This window comes from Mercenaria mercenaria, chromosome 7, assembly GCF_021730395.1.
Source record: "Mercenaria mercenaria strain notata chromosome 7, MADL_Memer_1, whole genome shotgun sequence".
In the NCBI taxonomy this organism is placed as follows: domain Eukaryota; kingdom Metazoa; phylum Mollusca; class Bivalvia; order Venerida; family Veneridae; genus Mercenaria; species Mercenaria mercenaria.
In genome coordinates this window covers 29,498,938-29,518,635 of record NC_069367.1, presented here as the reverse complement: position 1 = coordinate 29,518,635, position 19,698 = coordinate 29,498,938, and the positions used below count along the sequence as shown (strand labels likewise).

Genomic DNA, 19,698 nt, shown 5'->3' with positions numbered 1-19,698 from the left:
AATATTCTGTTTACTATAGACCGCAGTATCACTTTTACAAATGTTATAACAGATCAAAGAAACGGGCAGCCATTTTGAAATTTACAACGTCATTTTCACCCTATTGAAATCTTTACGGAATAATTAAATAAACACACTACCTTAATTTTCTACGGTTTTAAGTATAATACAGTTAGTTCCTTACTCCTCGACTGGAATTATTAGTCAATTTTTACTATATAGAAAAATAAAACGAAAAAAAAAAAAAAAACATCGACCATTTTTATTTTGCTACGCAACAAACTGGCTACCATTTTTGTTACATTTTATTATTTATAATTTTGTTATTGTTTGATCGGTTTTAAAATTCTTTCGCATCACTAAAGGAATTGTTTAAGAAGATCTTGCAAATAGAGATGCTTTGAAGGTCTTTCTTTATTTTTCTTTATATCAACACAGGTAGTTCCTTGGCTTTCGATGTTGTATTTATGTTAAGGACTAGCGCTAGTGTACTTATTTGATCCCCTATGATGCACTTTCGACTGACCTTATTTTCATCAAAAGATGTACAGCAGTTGGAATATTAAATACAAAGGTAGCTCGAATATCGAAAACGAGACAATATGATAACAGTCATGTCATTGGCATTTTGAGAGCACATAAAGTATTTTATGCATACCGTCGTTATTGAAAAAGAATGCTTTTACGAGGGCAACATGTGGACAATAAATGAATATATAGAAAGAAAAAGACATATTTATATCTTTTCCATTTCCGTTAAATGAAAAGAGGTCAGTTAATACTGCCTGCATAAATGAAACGAACCATTTACACGTCTTCAAACTTCATTTTTATGTGGTACAAGACACGTCATTTCCGCGGTTTTGATACGTAACTTACAGACTTAAACATGTTAAAAGAAAGCCAAGCATTTTTAATTATTCATTTTCTAGGCACCCACACAACCGGCACCTTTCTTAGAAAGAAAATATCATTAAAACTGATATTCTGAACATGTCAGATCTCACGCCTATGTGTAACATTGTCGTGAAAGAGATAAACTTCTAGCTCATTTCAATAGCGCATATCTCACCTAAATTCGCGGAGTTCGACATAGCCGGTCAAGTCATTGATAATTCGTGATTTGTCAAAATGAATCATATTTAATCTTTATATTAAAGAGCCCTCTGAATTAGCACTAATTACTGTTATTTGGCATACACTCAGTTCCTGATATTATCAATTTGCAGAAAGATAAAAGTCTAGATTCCTAGGTTCCTAGGCTGAGTTCGACCATACTTACCATACATATTGAAAAAATAATCGTAAATTTCGAATCTTGCATTTTGGCCTAAACTTTGTTATGGCCAGAAAGAGAATTTCCGCTTATAATATTTCATTGTAATCTGCCTTAATTGCTTTTATGGCACAAGATGTGGCTTAAACAACAACAACAGATATTTTGGCTAGCTGATGTGGTCGTCTCAACCACACTCGTACTGTGCTTTCTTTACCCGAGGTTTGCATCTAAATCCTGGGCAGTGAAATACTCTAAATCTTTTGACCTGCTGAATTATATCTTTGAAGTCAATTATGTTCATTTTAATCATTGAATAGAGCGATAGTGTATTATTTTGTTACTTCACTCTCAGAATCAGTATTAAGGCCATTGCCATTCACCATTTCAAGTGTTTATGTACACACACCCATTCTCTTTCTCTTTTGAACTGTTTACGTTTCGTCTATATGTGCTAATAGCCTTGTTACTAGCAAATGAAGGTCAGAAGTAGTTACCAGGACTGTTACATCTTAGAATCTGCAGGGTGTTTTTTTTTTCGAACAATTAAATTACATGGATTTTCTCTTTGATTAGTAAGGTAACGAATAAGTAATAACTACAAGATTGTAGATAAATAAGTGATTTTTTTTCGAGATAGGTAGTACCCATAAGTGTGAAGTCGTTGACTGAAACCGACTAGTACTTTTTCAGTTCACGACCTCGTCCCTGCATAAAACATAGGGGTAGGATATGAAATGTACGCAATATCAGTTGTAATATTTTCATTCCAGTGGAAATTGAAGCTGCCCTTGTATTAATGGACTGAGAAACAATTCTAAAACTTGCAGCCTAGTCAGTAATCTATCTCGGGTTCACTTTTTATACACGATGAACTCCTTTATTATCTGGAGGAAGCTCGACCTATAACAAGAGGTAAGAGAATACTTGTATGTCTTTCGCGTTTTACCAAGTTCTAAATGCCATTTTATTAAGCTTTGTAAACTTTATTAATATTCCAAATAATGCGTTTTGTCAATGCTGTAATGTTAATTTATTAATAATCTTTTTTTTTAACTTATATAATAGGTAGAACTCACATTTCTCTTACTTTTGGACATTAACATTTAGTTTGTCTTATAAAGTGAAACATAATAGTTTTGAGGAATTGATACAATTATTTCTGCAGAAAATGACACAAGGTACAGACACCAAACACTGCATGATGTCGTTTCTGTTTGTAGTCGTCGTGATATGTGTCATAATAATTCCGGAACTTGAAAGCAGGCGCCTCCTTCGTGCTGGTGAAAGGGTAAAAAATAATGATGAAAACTCACACAGTTCAGTCGTACCAAGAAAAAAAGGTAAACCCAAGCTTGAATATGATGAAAATACAAGTGCAAAATCGAAAAATTTAAAGCCAAAGAAAAATGAGAAATATATAGATGAAAACGATGAAAGCACAACGCTAGAAAAGAATAACAATAAACATTCAAAGAAAAACGCTAAAAGAAGAACTACAAAGCAGAAATCAGACAAAGATCATGGTAGGCATTTAGATAAAAATGCTGAAGAAGAGATTACAAAGTCGCGAAAGATTGACAGTTTTAATTACGAATATTCAGATGAAAACCCTGAAAGTAGAATTGCAAATCAACCACAACCAGACAGCGATTACAGTGAATATTCAGTTGATAATGATGATAATCATAAGCAAAAAAGAGGAAAAGGTGGTCCAGATTCTTCAGAGTTAGACCAGTATGGTTCACATCCAAATGAAAGCAGTGAAAGAAGAACAAAAATATCTGAATCAAGTAAGAGTCAGTCTGAAAGGTCAGGGAAACAGTCTTCCAAAGATCGTAGTAAGGGGTCAGCAAAAAGATTAAAGAATAGATCAAGCTCACAGAGTGACGAGAGAAAGTCGAAAAGTCTTAAATCAGAAAATAATGGCGGGAGTTCCAGAAGCAGTAAAAAATCAATTTCATCAAACGAAAGAAAAGATAGCAGTCAACAGAGTACTTCCAAACATCATGGTCATAGGTCAGGAAAAAGATTAGAAGATGGTTCAAGTGTGCGGAGCGACAAGAGTAAATCGAAAAGTCTAAAATCAGAAACGCTTGGCGACCATCTCAGAAGCAGCAACCGTGCTCATGGTAAAAACAAACACAGCAAAAGTAGCGGAACAACAAAGTCGGAGAAAGTTTCACCAGAAACTAGTAATAATCAAGAAGCTGAATCTACCGTTGGAAACACAGTCACAGATAAGCAACTTATATCAGCTTCAAGCACATCAGTTAGTGTTCCAGTTTTCACAACGACTTCGTTCTCCAAAGTTACAACTTCTGAAACATCTGTATCAAATAATGACTCCAGAACTAAATCTTTAATGTATGTTACAACTTCCAAAACGTCTGTATCAAATTCTGACGTAACAACAAAATCTTCAGTGCACGCAATAGAGTTGAACCCTGATTCAGAGCCAGAATATGAACAAGAAACGTCGCACGGATTAGATACAGAACCGGGTATTATCATCAAGCCTCCGTACCCTGGACGCAGAAAGTGCAAAGAAAGAACGCCACCATGTTGTGTTAGAGGTCAGCTGGAAATAAACCTTGGTGAGTCGCAGCAATTTCTTTGGTACTTTATTTTTGCTGGTGAGCATTCAACGTTCAGTTGTTCGTTGTTGGCGCATATTTTTGTAATATTCTTGCAATGTTTTCTGTTTTACTTTGTTGCAATACTTAAGTGAGCATGTAGATTCTTTTCGTTCTGTTATTGTGATATTCACAAAGGTGGGATGCCCAAGAACTCGATACCGATACAATTCTACTTTAATTACCATCATTTACGTACATCTGTTTTAAACTGATTTATGGCACCACGGAATACACTTGTATTGCGGTTTATTATGATTACATAATTTTCTTTTTTTTGTGTTAGGTACAATTAATTATAAGGCACGAGCGATTGGTATATTGGACGGCGTCACTACAGAGGTATCTGACAAACCACAGAAACGGTACATCAGATGCAGTAATAGCGCAAAGATCAAGGTTATATTCGTTTTCATGTGCTGTAATAATTATATCCCTTAGCCTGCTAAATTTCTATAACGAACTTGTAAATCATCCAATTTAGACAGTACCATTTACTGTTAAAAGGGGTGCTTGCCAAAATGATACTGGCTGAATGGCGAACAGTGCAGATCATGGTCAGACTGCACGGATGTGCAGGCTGATCATGGTCTACACCGGCCGCAAAGGGAGAATCAGTCGTGTTCAGCATGGTGAGGGATATAGCGTTTCTGACATTTCACATGTGTAATTAGGTTCAGTGTGACAAAACACCATTATAAAGGAGGCTTATGTGTCTGATATCATTGCCTATGTATATTGCAGTCAAACTGAAAAATACGACTATTGATAAATTAACTTCATTGAATATATATCCAAACAAAAAAGAAAACAGCTTACAATTCGCAAGATTTTACCCGTTTCTTCACCATTCTTTATGGCTTAACTGATTCTCTGTTACTGTTACCATGATTTCTTTACTTGAAAATATATTTATTTCGTTTACTGAATAGGTTACTTTTGAGCCAATGGGAAATAATGGATGTTTTGGCTGCACGAACGGACCTTTCTGTGGTCGTCGTCTGCTTCAACTTGACCTTGAACTTTCGAGAAACAGACGTCGTAATACACTATTTCACATCTCAGATTCCTCTCACAAAAGTTGTATGTATACTGTAGAAAATAGCTGTGTACCCATACCGGGTGTACTTTTTGGTACCTGAATATACTCAGTAGAATAAGATATGTTTATATTTGAAAAATAACATGTACAATGTATTTTAACAAGGATAACAGCATCTCTAATCATTTATATTTGATGGTTTGTTTACATGTACCGTGAAGGTAGAGATGAAAGAGATAAAGAGATACGAAAGTTTCAGGACCTGATAAATAGTGTTTCTTGTCTTAAATTTCTGAATTAAAATAATTTAGTATTTTTTTTACTGGTTAATATAACACATTTATCACATGGTTGACGTCGCGGGAATGAAATAAAGTCATTACATAAAAATGATAATACACTAGTGTAATAAAGCTTTGACGCCGTCGTCGTTTAGAATATAGGAGACGTTGGTCAAATTGACTTGTTTATAATAGTTAAAGAAAGTAGAATTTCTGATTTTTCGACAGGAAAAGAAAACATGTGTCTTATAAAAAGAATATTACATTTGTGACTTTCCACTTCGAAATTATTAAACTCGTTGAACAAAATTGATAAAATGCTCGGCAGAGCCTTGCATTTTATTATTTTATTCAACTCGTTTAATAAATTCAGTATGAAAAGGCACTCATGTAATATCCTCTATTAATTAAACGGCTAGACGGTCAGTAATCAAAAATTACCACTGCCCGAAATCCTATGTCTTTATTTCCATATTTTTTTCCTTCAAATATTGACTTTAGCCCAGCAAAACTAAGTAATATCACTAGCGATTTATATAAGGATCTTAACATTGTATGATAAATTTACACAATTATCTCCTCTTGTCTTATTACAGATGGCGCAACTGTACACGCTGAATTTCCAGACGTAACAATTTACCCTAGACACTCAGCCGAAAACGGAACCAGCCAAATTAGGATCAAGGGCGCCCTCAACGCGCGCACAAATAAGATCACCCTATTCATTGGGAACCAATTCATCCGTTTGATCAACGACAATCGTCTAGATGAAAACTTCTGCGACAATAATCTGTTTCATATCAACGGACAGATTGAACCAGAAAATGGCGGAATGTCTCCGAATGAAATTACAATCGGAATAAATCGGGCTATTTCAAGTCAAGAAGATGAGGCAAATTTTGGAGTTTGTTCTGCGACGCTGAAGTGGGCATGTCCTTGGCAAGAAAGCTAAATTACTGTGAAACATATAACTGTATAGTAAAAATTATTTTGTTGGTGTGGGTGTTTTTATTTACAAATAAGACTTTTAAAGTATGGGGAAGGATTTAATGGACTTCCGGTCCTAATATAAAGCTCATTCAACTCTTTAAGTAGTAGTGCAGAATACTACAGAGTAACGGCTTGCTTGTTGGTGGTGATGGCGGTTTTGTTTTGATTTTATTAGTAACTGAAAAAAAATTCAATGATACTCTTACCTGAATCCACTTAGACATAGTATTATGTAAAAAAGTGTACGCAGCCTATTGTTAAAGGCGTACGCTAGAATTCCCTGTATATGAGATGGGCGAAAATTTTCCCAATAACAGAATTTCTTTAAACTTTGGATATTGAAGGATATTCATCTAAGAAACAAAAAAATGCAATAAAAATTATAGGTCACCGGTATCGAAAAAGAGTTATCTGCCCTTGAAAACGTCATTTTTGGGGGAAATACCGTTTTCAAGGGCAGATAACTCTTTTTCGATACCGGTGACCTATAATTTTTATTGCATTTTTTTGTTTCTTAGATGATTGTCCTTCAATATCCAAAGTTTGAAGAAATTCTGTCACTGGGAAAATTTTCGCACCAAATTCTAGCATACGTCCTTAATGTCGGCTGTAGAGATCTGTAAAACTTTGCATCAGAACAATATGCCTCTTTCATGGTTACTCCTTCGGTATGCATTCAAATATTTTTTTTAATGAAACCTTTAAAAAGCTTTAGATATACATTTATCAATATATTTATCATTGGCGCGCACACTTAACATTGTGTTCCTCTATTTTATATCTATATCAGTATATTGCTCAAGATGGCGGACATTAGGACATGCAAATCGTCAAACATACGGTTTTACTATGATCCCAAAATACAGCCAATGTCAGTCAAGGAATTAATAAAAACATGACGGGTGTCAAACTTACATATACCGCGTGGGTCTGTGGCCTTGATGAAAGTAAATATAATTAACTAAATATCCTATCTGTTCATACATTTTAGCAAAAACCAGAGATTCGAACCATAAACTAGTAGTATTTCGGGAAATTGGTATAGTTAGGTGAATATGTTGTCATATACAATTAACATATGCGTGCATTTTTCATTTTCAGAACGAATACTTTAAAAGGGCCTCCGTGGCCCAGGTGTCCGCCCGTGATGAAATAATCGTGCCGGTGCGACGTTAAACTCAACAAAAAAGAAAAAAAGAACACTTTTAAGATTTCAATTCGGTGATAGAGAGCGCTATACCACTGAGGTTGCACCGCATCTAAAAGTTTTTATGCTTGGATTAAAATTTCACAAAAACGATTCTGGCCTAAAATGTGACGCAAGTCTCATATACAAATATATTTGTACTGAATAGTTTCTATGTTGACTAGACCCTAACCTTGAATTTTATCTAACCAAGGTTGTAAGATGTCTTATAGGTACAGTAACCCCTTGTAGAGATAGCATCCGTCTATTTGCTGGACATATTTATGTATAGAGGGCAACTTTGTTCGTTATATCATACTGTATAAAATAAAGGGTATTACACAAGGAATTTTGCTGTCATTCGTCATTTTTTCTGAAATATGCATGGTGCAGGTTCTGTTGCATCTAGAAACAATGAGATCAAGTTTTCGTCGTGTTTAGCCACGAAGGCCATGCTAGTCTGTTCCACAACTCTGGTTCTTTTTATCGCAAAGAGCAGCATAAAGGGATGGCCCCTCTGGTCCATGACTTCGTCCACCGAAATTCATTAGATAAAGGCACTGTTATGCTGCATCAAGACACTATTTTAACAAGAAAGCATAATATTATCAAACTGTCAAAATTACCTTTCTGGTATCAACTTTTTTTTTTCATTTTGTTATCAACTGTAGTGATATATTTGGAAAACTCTTCAAAGAAACAAAATTCCAAAGAACATGTTCAACTGGCAATTGAGAAATAACGAAAAAGGGGGAAATGGTATCAATAATTTAAATACTACATCCTTACAAAATTGTTTTGGATGCTTAGTGTTTTCTACATCTTTGCAAAAGCGTCTCTCACGCTTAGCTTTTCTCTAATCTGCAAAAGCGTCTCTCACGCTTAGCTTTTCTACATATCTGCAAAAGCGTCTCACACGCTTAGAAATTCTACATATTTGCAAAAGCGTCTCACACTCTTAGAAATTCTACATATTTGCAAAAGCGTCTCACACTCTTAGAAATTCTACATACTTGCAAAAGTGACTCACAGGCTAAGATTTTCTGCACATTTGCGGAAGAGTCTCACACGCTTAAAAATCGTTTCATACGCTTTACTCCTTTCAGAACTGCGTGTTTTACATTGTAAGGATACTCTGCAGCACTGTACATGTCAAAAAATTAACATCAAATGTCACTTTTACACAAGGAAGGTTGGACATTAAATATGTGTTGAATAAACATCGGTCATAAACCACACACTGTGGGCTGGTGATAGATATTTTAGACGTATTTAAGCTATTATGTGGACAGTGTACTACGTGTAAACCTGGTATATCTCCAGACGTTTACGTCCATGGTCATATAGTCTAAGAAATCATTTCATCACCACGCACATTCAAATCTAAAATAATCTTTTATACTAACTGAACTTGAGATGAGCTTCAAGGACGAAGGACAGACAGACAGACATGAAAACAAACAAATAAGATACTGAGAGATATGATATAATGTTATAAACTGTAACGAGAATGATGTCCAGTATGAAGGCAGACTCAATTGATTGTGCTTAACCCTCTTATCACAACTCGTTGCGGCATAAGTTTATGAACAAATCAAATGAATAGACGCAATTGTTTCAAAAATCTTTGCCATCCCTGTGATGAAAACTTTCTAATCCCGAGCGATTATCTTTAGTCCCGAACAAATACTTTCAAAAAATTTACTTATTGATATTTAAGGACAGAACTCTTTGTCTGTCTGCATAATCTTGCAATTTCTATATATAATTCAGAAAACCAGTTGTTTTCTATTCCATACAAGGAATTGAACCTGACTTTAAGTCATGTCACGAAAGTAGCATATATAGTTGCACTGTTGCGTTTCAACTTTTATCACGACATGACCTTGAAATTTATCTAACCAAAGTTTGTGAAGGTATTTATAGGTATACTTATACCCTTATTGATAACACTGACCAGTCCAGTCTACTTAAATGGACGAAGAGAACTCAGCAGTGATGCACGAGTGTCTTTAAAAAAATCAGGTTGGTTTTTCGGCCATTTGCATGAATTGGCTTCATGTTTCATTCTGAGACGGGAAGTTAGGGTTGTATCCCCGGTCGGATCATACAAAAGATTTGATAGAAATGCTGCTAGCTCCCAGCAGTAAAATACATAGTTCTAGGACTGGTCAACCAGTTGGTAGTATATTGTAACTTGATGGGGGTAGCCTGTCCTGTGTATATAGGGTGCTGTTCCAGATAGGCAGCACTACGGAGGTGGGCACTTTCCTCACTGATAAATAAATATTATAGTAAGAAGTTAGCTTTATTAATCAAAGAAGTTTAACTTGTATTATAATCATGATATTAACGAGAAGATCAGAAAGCTGTGTCTTAGCCAATTAAGTGTTGCTTTTTTTTCCTTTTGTTGTTGATGTTTTTCTTCGTTTTAATTTAACTTCAATCTTATTTGTCTAAAATTAGATCTAAGTAATTCTTGGCTGCTATAACACTAGAAATATATGTCTTTCAACTTTGTATATAATAAAAAGGTCATTAAAGCAGTACTGTGTTGTGCAATGATGTATTTAGCTCTCGCGGAGTTTGCAAGTCCGGGACATAGGGGACTTGGCGCAAGTGCCGCATGGGACCCAGACCTGGCAGAGCCGCTTGAACTATATATACAACATTGCAGATCAAGGTTCTGTCGTAATAAGTATGTAGGCCTACTGGGGAAAAACAATAAACATCATGAATGAATCTGCCTGGTTTCTCATATATATGCGCATCGTACGAGACAGTCCGACGTTCGAAGTCCAGTCGTTGTTGACAAACATGATGAGTGATACAAAATGTTTCACAAGACTTAGTATGAAACTTCATGATCACGCGTTCGTCCATCTGTACGAGCTTGAAAATAATACCATGACCTTATATGATCTAGAGATATCTACTTTTTATCATGTAGATATATAAATTGCAAGCAAATGTAAAGAGACATTATGAAAGGAATCTTTGAAGCAGATCTACTGTGTGTCGGACGATAATTTATACAAAAAGGATATTTGTTGTGTTTTACTTGTGTCGATTTGTTTGGACACTTTTTATTAAAGCTGGTGTATAAAAAGGCAAACTACAAAGGATCTGAAATATTAAGAGAAACGTTAGGTATATTTTTCGTAGAGAGCTGGTATATCGCGTTGATTGCCTTAAATTCTCAAACATAACAGATACACTGTCCAAACAAAATCAGACAAAAGCAATCTCTATACATAGACGCCTACTAAAGAAACTGACGATGTCTTCGTTTTTGGATATGGAAATCTCTACTTCGAGTAAATTGATGTCACCATGCTTCAGTGAGTTCAATGACATCATCAAAAGAAAAGAAATTACATATGGTAAGTAGATATATGTTAATATCTATTAGAACTAACTATTTACAGAGCCAGTCCGCCCGCTTAGCTCAATATGGAGATCGCAGATCTACGGATAGCGGGGTCGTGTGTTCGATCACCGGGCGAGGCGTATGTTATCCTTGACGATTTGATAAAAGACATTGTGTCTGAAATCATTCGTCTTTAACCTCCGATTCATGTGGGGAAGTTGGCAGTTACTTGCGGAGAAAAGGTTAGTACTGGCATAGAGTCCATGAACACTTCGTAGGTTAACTGCCCACAGGTTATGTGAATGTTCTGAGAAAAAAACTAGTTCTTTCTAAAAACAAAGCTCGTATGTAAAGTAAAATAAATGGGAATAACGCGCAAATGATTTTAATCACTAGAATTGCAAACGTGTTTATTAAGGAAAATATATTTTATTATGTTCTTTATTGGGGAATAACTCTTCTGGCAGTCGCGCCGTATCTGTGTGTTCCTTGTGTCCCTTGATACGCAGTCTACGAGTATAATAACAACTAGCGGAGATTTGAATTATTAAAAAGGTGGGAGATCCGTTATCTTAGTAACTACAAAAAATAGATTCGTTTTCTTTTTTTCTTTTTTGTTCTCAAAAATTCAACGTTTGAGCCGCCGTTCTAGTAACACAGTTACCTCCATCCATTGCATATATCATTTAATATCCTTTGTATCACCCGATGAGGGTATCAAATTGCTGTCGTCTGCAACATTGATTAAATGTGCGTCATTACATACATTATTTGATAAATTTATATACATAAAAGATATTGAAGATCTGCATTTAGGTACAAAAGGCACTGTTCTATCGTATCACTTTAATAAGAGCCATAGACACATTTTGAAAGCTCGCAATTTCTTCTGTAATATGTTACATACTCCAGATAAAATACACATTAACTGTATCACATTTTCATATTTATAATTACACCATTCGTTTTGGAAGTTAGGATTTATACTTTAAACAAAAGAAACTAAATCAAAGCGTTATTGTTATTAAAAAAAAATGAGCCGCGCCATTAGAAAACCAACATAGCGGCTTTGCGACCAGCATGAATCCAGACGAGCCTGCGCATCCGCGCAGTTTTTTTCAGGACCCATGCTGTTCGCTAAAGTTTTCTCTAATTCCAATAGGCTTTGGAAGCGAACGGCATGCGCAGGCTGGTCTGGATCCATGTTGGTCGCTAACGCACTATATGTTGGTTTTCTCATGGCGCGGCTCAAATATATTTGAAATTCGTTTTACATTTTTACTATGTCAGAAAGCAGTTTGTTATGAAAATTAAATCTACCTAAACTCATAACTGCTGCGATTATTCCCTATAAGGAGTTTGAGATTAAAGCCATTTTTCAGCAGTTTTCGCGTAAATGGAACGATGGTCAAGTAACACCTCACTAGTGTTCCTGGATTCTGTACTTGTACTGATATGTTCTCCGCAAGTAACTGACAACTTCTCCACATAATCAGGGGTTGAGGACGAAATACACCAGACTCATTGTTCTCTGCTTATATATACGATTAGTCCGGTACTCGAACTGGCGACCTCACGGTTCATAGTTCTGTTCTTTACTTAATTGACCGAAAGGGCTTTTAAAGGCACTGACCTCCAGATCGTACGACAACAAAACCAGGGGAACATTTTTAGATATCAAGACGTTATTGCTATAAGGCTTTATATTAACGGTCTTTAAGCATGAATTTCTTTGAGGTGCATTGGTATAGAAGGTAGGAAAGTTTTTATTGCAGTGGCAGCCAGAGTTCAATTACCGGCTTGAACATGTTTTCCCTTGATTTCGCATTTTTAAGAAAGCCTAGAAACAAAAATACATGTTCTGATTTTCATACTATGATCAAACTTTAATGTTAAGGAAAGATCATTTTTTGCCAAAATGTGGAGTCCAGTCCCTTTAACATATAGTGTACCGGATTCATGACTATGATAATCTATCATTAGTACAGTGATAAAATCATAAATTTGATAGTGATAATCGTCATAGCGTTATTTATCATTGAAATGTATTAATAAGTATGACTTGAACTAGAAATTGTACAAATGTGATCTAATTTTATTTATTTAAGTGCAAAACATCAATAAGTTTGTCTTATTATCTTAATTTTGAGTACCGATAAAAATTTATTATCATGAAAAAAAAATTGATGGTTCAAATTTTACTTGGCCATGTTCCTTTGACCAATCCGGAAAGAATAGTGTTCCGGACTGTTTAGAACATTTGTAGACCGTTCTAAATAAAACCTAGCCGGTAAACAGGAAAGCAATAAATATCTAAGAATGAAAAACGGGTCTTAAAAGATTGGTTCCTATGGATGATGGGTACCGATGCAGAACACAGTGTATTGACAACAGTTAAATGGTTATTCTTGAATTTTAGAACACTGTTCTGAGTAGTTAAAGGAATGTAGCCTTTGATTTTAGTCGGAAAATGTGTAGCCAAATGAGTTACTCACGGATCCAACTTCCGGGATGAGCGACCAGTCTTATCTTTCGTGTTTTCAGATTTAATAATACGTTTATTTTATTATTTATTTTTTTTTGTTATAGCTTTTTATTTTCTTTATCATGAGTTGATGCTAAAAGAAACAATGTGGGTGTTGATAAGTTACTCATATATTGTTATGTCTTATCAACGGTATTTTATGTACAATAATGAGAATGTGTAAGTGGTTACAAAGTCCGTTTTTATCATACATATAGTGAAGTGTTCGTCCGAGTATACACGTGGCCACTCACTATTCTATTTCAGTACACTTGTAAATGTAAATATAGTCAATTGTAAATGTAAATGTTATACTGTAATATGATTTAACCTATTTTATGATAATGAAAAGAGGGGCATCATAAATTTTGATTGTAATAAAAACTTCTGCATCAGCATGGAAAACAGTACGGAAACTCCAGGTAATGTTATTTATTATAATTTTATATATGTGTACATAATTTCTTTACAATTTTTAATACATTCAGAAATGTGAACTTGTATTGGTTAATAGAATTTGTTGCTATCTCTTCAGGGCCGTGTATGTTGTCGGTGTTCAGTAAGACACTGGGATATGTACTCATAGGGACCATGACAGTCAGTAAGTATATCAAAAATATCCTGTAAAATTTCAAGTTCTGTTATAATCATAATGGACTCGATTTGATAGATTTGTTTTTCTGTTTTCTAATGCATTTTGTACCCCACATTTTTTCGTGTTGAGAGGTTGTTATTTAAACTCTTTAATATAACACTGTCGTTGAAGATTTTACATCCTGTGTCAAAGTACAATAGCCTGGGTCCCGTGTGTATTAGCATGATTTCATTCCATGCTTAGTTACCTCATTCTTGTGTATATTAAACTTCGAAGCTTGGTGGTCGTCCATGTGGGTGTAAATTCTTTCTTTTGTTATAAGTCTGGTTTTCTGTTAGAAATGCTTATGACATATCATATTTCTTCTTTCAGGTCTTATACCACAAATTGTGAAGATTTTGCGAAAAAGAAGTGCGTCTGGTGTGAGCTTCTTCAGTATTTTGTTGACACTTGAAGCATCATCAGCGACCGTCGCTTATGCCATACAAAAGAAATTTCCGGTTAGGTAAGACTGTTTTATAGGTTAAATGCGACTAAATTTAATTTTTTTCTCTCTATTTCGTATGAAATACGATTACTTCAGATTACTTCAGAGCTTACTAACTTATCATCCAGGGGAGTATCACGATTTCTTATACCTACTTTTTCATGAGGCTCTCGTGTATTACGTTTTATCTCAACGACCAATTAAATAATATGAATGTTCATTTTCAGACAATTAAATCATAAAAACACGGTGAAGCCAGCCAGTTTCATATTTTTTCTTTTATGAAGTCTCACCTTTGCGAGCTTTTAATTTCTAATTGAAATTTACTCTGTTTACGGAGGTATTGCATTTCCAATTAGTATTCAGATTAACTTAATTTCCGTCAATGCAACGTTGTTATAAACTTAACCCAATTAATAGGAGTATTCATTTTCAGATAATTAAGTCATTAAAACACAGTGTAGCCAGCCATTTTCATATTTGTCCTTTTATGAAGTCTCGCCATTACGATTTCTTAATTTCAAAATGAAATTTATTCCGTAAACAGAGGTATTGCATTTCCAATTAGTGTTCAAATTAACTTAATTTCTGTCAAAACAGCGTTGTCATAAACTTAAACTGTGGTGTAATTCTTCTGAGACTTAAACCATATTCCCCACTTTAAGCAATTAGGTGTTAAATGTCGTCTTGCGAAGCCATGAATTTGTACTGAAAATGGTAGTATATTAACTTAATTAATTCATAAGGTTTTCACAGACATTTTAAAGTTTGTTTATTGCATATAAATAATCAAAGAAGCTGTACGCACAGCTTTCTATTTTCCATTTCTGTCGATCCCTTTTCGGGGACGTAGCTTTGAATGCCGATTGGAGTATTAGTGTTAGATGTATTTTATTTGATAAATGGGAAATTCGAATTACAACAACTTGACAAATAATACGCAGTTGGCACTTATGCTCTGCCATAGCCAGTTTACTTGCATATTCATGTTCAAATAATCAACCCGTTCGTCCGTTCCATCCTTTCTTAAACCGTTCCTTTCTTTCATTGTTCCTTCGTCCGGCCGTTCGTCCATCCTGCTTTTTTTCATCCATTAATTCATTCAATCAATCATTCATTCGTTCGTTCAGTCGGTCTTTCGGCCATTTAATCAATTATCAATCAATTATTTTTTCTCTTTCCATCCTCCATTCAATCATTCATTATTTGTTTTTACAGTGCCTGGGGCGAGAACCTAGTGTTGATGCATATGAACGTCGTCCTGATATGCTTACTCCTGAGATACAACGACAAACTGAAAACGTCAATCACATTCCTCACTATCTACATATTGTTTATGTTGTTGTTGTTGTGGCCTACAGTTCCGAGCCAGCTAGTATGGTGTCTTTACCTCCTTAGCATGCCGGCCATAGCAGCTAGCAGAGTAAGTTTAATCACGCGAAGTAATGGACCCGTATTGACACTCGGCAATCTCCGTTCAATTACGTATTTTTTGTAAGCTATTTTGGCATCCTTCGGCCATAACATAACACTGTTTTGTTTCTTTCTTTTAACAAGAACCGGAAAATGCCGAAAACGTATACGAAGATTACGGAATCGGACGGAAAATGCCGATTGTTATTACGGGTCCATTACCTAACGTGTTGTATTCTATTTATGTCAAGGAACTACTGCTTAAAATATGTCAATATTAGAAGCATTATTAAAGCACTATAAATCTGGTATAATAATAATTATTATTATTATTTCTTTGCCGCTAGAATGATTTCGAAAGGATAGTGTTAACACTGATGTGGAATCTGTTTGTAGCATTTATTTCTTATATTTTAATGAAATTTGTATGGTTGAAATTCGAGTGGTTTTTAATCGTTTTTTTTTTTCTGCAAGAATAACAGCAATAGCCGACGGGCACTGCTATAAGTATTTTAAGCTGTGAAATTTGTTAAATTAACTGTAATTCATAAGAAAATATTACTAACGTTAGAAATAAGATGTTTTAAAGCTACATTAACAAGAAAGATAATTTTATATGATATTTTTTATAAGAAATTACGATAAAAAGCAACATATAAGCTATTTTAAACATCTCTGTTGCCATGGTTACTCTAAACTTTAAGAAAAACATAGTATCATGTAAAGTTCTTGGTATTTTGCTAATCATATTACCCAAATATTCCATGTTGGTCAATAACAGAATGGCACTGAAGCCGTAGAAAAACCCGTTTTCATACATAATTGTTGAAAAATGAGAGAAAATGCGTTACCATGGAAACACGAGCCCCGCGACATATACATTTTAAGCTTTTATAAGAAAGCTTATGCGCATACTAGTAAAACTATTAATTATGCAGACTTCTACGGATAACAATGAAACCAAAATACACTGAAAAGTGTTAAATATCCGTATTTTCCTTCTTCTTTCTATATAAAATACCTTAAGAGGGTCATGTACTTCAAACCTGGATAAAAATTGTACTTGAAGAGACAGAGATAAACGGAACTGAGATTGTAGCAGTTAAAACATTAAATTACACGAAATACAAAAAATCACTTGAATCAATTTGAATTTACCCTGGTAACAAGGTAACCTACCTCCTTAAGCTGCTCGTGCGATTATTTCGTTTTTCCTTTTTGAAATGAAAGACTTGTCAGTCACTGAACTGTTTAAATGACTTAGTAAAAATATGACAATTTTATACTTTTTATAAAAACAAATAGATACCGTTTTGTTATTTATACAACTATGATAACATTTACTAAACACAAGCCTGTATCAGTTGCCGTTTGCCGATACAGTATGCCTACGACCATATTGTATTGCTATAAGAATATAATTGCATGTTTAATGCAATAAACTATTTAAGTTGAGTTGAGTATTTCTAGCGACACACGGCGATGAAACAGATGGCGTTACTCTGCTTTTGTAGAGAGGCTAGTCTTGTGTCTTTTTATGGTCATCAGATAAACTACAATAGCTCGAAATCATAGCACACGCATTACAGCTATGTTTTGCGTTTCTTTGCTGGCGCGGTAACTTCCTGCAAGATAGCATCCAAATTTCCAAAGTCTTGCTCAGAATTTCACAAACACTTCGGCTGGCAGAAATGTGAAATTATGGGACAAGGATGTTTACAAATATTTTTCTATTCGATACCATTCTTATACTTTTAATAATAATATTCACAAATATCTTTCCAGGTGATACAGATGTATAAAAACCACAAGACAAAAGATCCAGGTCAGCTGTCCGCGACGACGGCGTTTTTGTGTATTTTTCAAGGTTTTGGACGTCTCACAACGTCAATAGTGACGACAGGAGATGACGTCATGATATATACATTTGCGGTAGTTACGCTGTTAAATATTCTTCTCTTTCTACAAGTCATATACTTCAGAAGAAAACTGAAGAAAAATTCTTGAAACTATATCTAACATAATTTTGTAATATATGGGCTTTCATTTACAATATGCGGAATACTCTATATTTTCAACTGCGAAAATGTAAAACAGACTTCCGGATACAAAGCACGTGCAATAAAGCGCTTTGACAGAACCGTCTAAAATTGCATTAGAGGTGTTTTATGAAGGATTCCTAGAATGTTGTCTTTATTGAACGAAGATGAACAAAGCAGATCCAGATAATAAATGTTTATACTTCAAAGAGAGTTTCAAAAGAAAGACGAGTATCATGTATTGAGTGTCAGTGTGTTCTATTAGATATCATTTCCGTATAATTACGCGTGTCGTTTGACAAACAGATTTCAAATAAATGATAGAACACCTGCTTCCTGACATGCTGGTTTAATTTACGGCTTTGCAAGATGCAATGTGTAGGCACTCCTTAATCAATACAAATGTTAGTAAATCTGAAAAGCACATTTAAAGTACGGTAGAACTTTGGTAAATATTAAGGTAGTGGAGCCGTACCGACAATCGACAATTTCCGTAAGTTCCGTATGCTAATTCGGCATTCTCCGTTGTTTTCTTTACGGCAAACCGTCTGCACGTTGAAGAAGAATGCTGAATGAACGTTGCATTGTAATCGCACAGAAATTATAGTGTCATTTCGGGTGCATCACCTTAACTGTTTTCTTTGTTTATTGTGTTTTTAGCAATGCAACCCAGTACATTTGTATAAGAGGATGACGCTACTTCCTGTTGACTGCTCTGAAGTTAGCATATAATGCTACATTGTGATCTAAATCTGAAAATATGTACATGTATATTCTGTTTGTTTGAAGAATAATTGGCTTTCAGCTCGTTATTAAATGTCTTTGCATTTCCTGTGATTGTGATACATACATTATTGTTCAAGAATAGTTCTGAATAGCATATAGATCTAATTGCTGTTTGATCCATGTATGCCGTGAAAATTGACTTCTTATATTTTTAATTGTAAGGCAATATCAGGAAAAAAAAGAAGTCCCTAATAAATAGATCCTAATTTTTCCATTTTTCGCGCATTTGCGCGTAAATCGGGGGCCAAAGGGGCATTAATCCACTCGTGGAATGAATTTTACATAAAATAGGATACGTTTCATGCTAATACTCGCATGTTTTCGAGTTGTTTACTTGAAAACGAAAGTAGGGTGTTTATTCTGCGGACCGCTCACTGAAATGCGGCAATATGAGGGTACCTGACTTCAGTTGACTTGCATTTCACTGCATACTATTCAACACCCCTTTTTCTTTTCATTTTCTTGAAGCAAATGTATGGATATCTTGTGGAAAATAGGTCTACGACGGAGTGAAAATCTAGAAACTGTAACAAAATTGGTCTGAAGTAGCTGAATTTTATATGAAACAAAGAACAATTTCTTTTATTGGTATATAGCCTTAAACATTAAAAGTTCCCTATTACCGCCCTTGGAGTTATCGACAATGATGAATATCAACCTCCGCAAACAAGTATTAAGGGGAAGTAACACTGTGTTGAAAGTTTGAATGAATATAAGATCAATGAAATTGATGGATCAAACAGTAATGTGTGACACTATTTTATGTCATATCAAGTCTGTCACTTTGTGACATAAAACCATCATATTTTGATATTGATCAATAAACAGAGATTATTGATGTTGTTCTTGTTCCATTTTTATTCCAAAGACTTAGATATACGGCATAATACTTTCATTATTTGGATGAAACCATTAATATTCGCACGGGGAGGTCGTATATTTCCTGCTTGTGTCCGTCCATGAAATTCAATCACAAAGAAGGAATAAAAGTCCTATCGTTTTATGTACAAAAGTTGAAATCCATATACATTTTTATTATATACATATATAAATTCTGTCAAAAATACAGCTTG

At 34.7% G+C, this 19,698-nt stretch overlaps 1 protein-coding gene across 2 annotated transcripts; it reads left to right on the top strand.

The window, feature by feature from the left end:
• The first annotated feature begins 10,329 nt into the window (after positions 1–10,329).
• Positions 10,330–19,463, top strand: LOC123554660 (mannose-P-dolichol utilization defect 1 protein-like). Of its 2 annotated transcripts, none has more exons than XM_045344931.2 (5): positions 10,330–10,794; positions 13,841–13,906; positions 14,273–14,405; positions 15,606–15,810; positions 17,586–19,463. In XM_045344931.2, exons 1-5 carry the CDS (start codon positions 10,692–10,694, stop codon positions 17,805–17,807), a joined length of 729 nt encoding a protein of 242 aa, XP_045200866.2. In that variant the 5' UTR covers positions 10,330–10,691; the 3' UTR covers positions 17,808–19,463. The 2 variants fall into 2 exon arrangements, with proteins under 2 accessions (XP_045200866.2, XP_053403912.1); XM_053547937.1 differs by lacking the exon at positions 10,330–10,794 and adding an exon at positions 13,560–13,727.
• The last annotated feature ends 235 nt before the right edge of the window (positions 19,464–19,698 follow it).

Coding starts and splice junctions, on each gene's coding strand:
- LOC123554660 (XM_045344931.2), top strand. CDS start 10,692: ATGTCTTCGTTTTTGGATATGGAAATCTCTACTTCGAGTAAATTGATG. Junction 14,406..15,605: donor CAAAAGAAATTTCCGGTTAG/GTAAGACTGTTT, acceptor TTGTTTTTACAG/TGCCTGGGGCGAGAACCTAG. Junction 15,811..17,585: donor CGGCCATAGCAGCTAGCAGA/GTAAGTTTAATC, acceptor ATATCTTTCCAG/GTGATACAGATGTATAAAAA.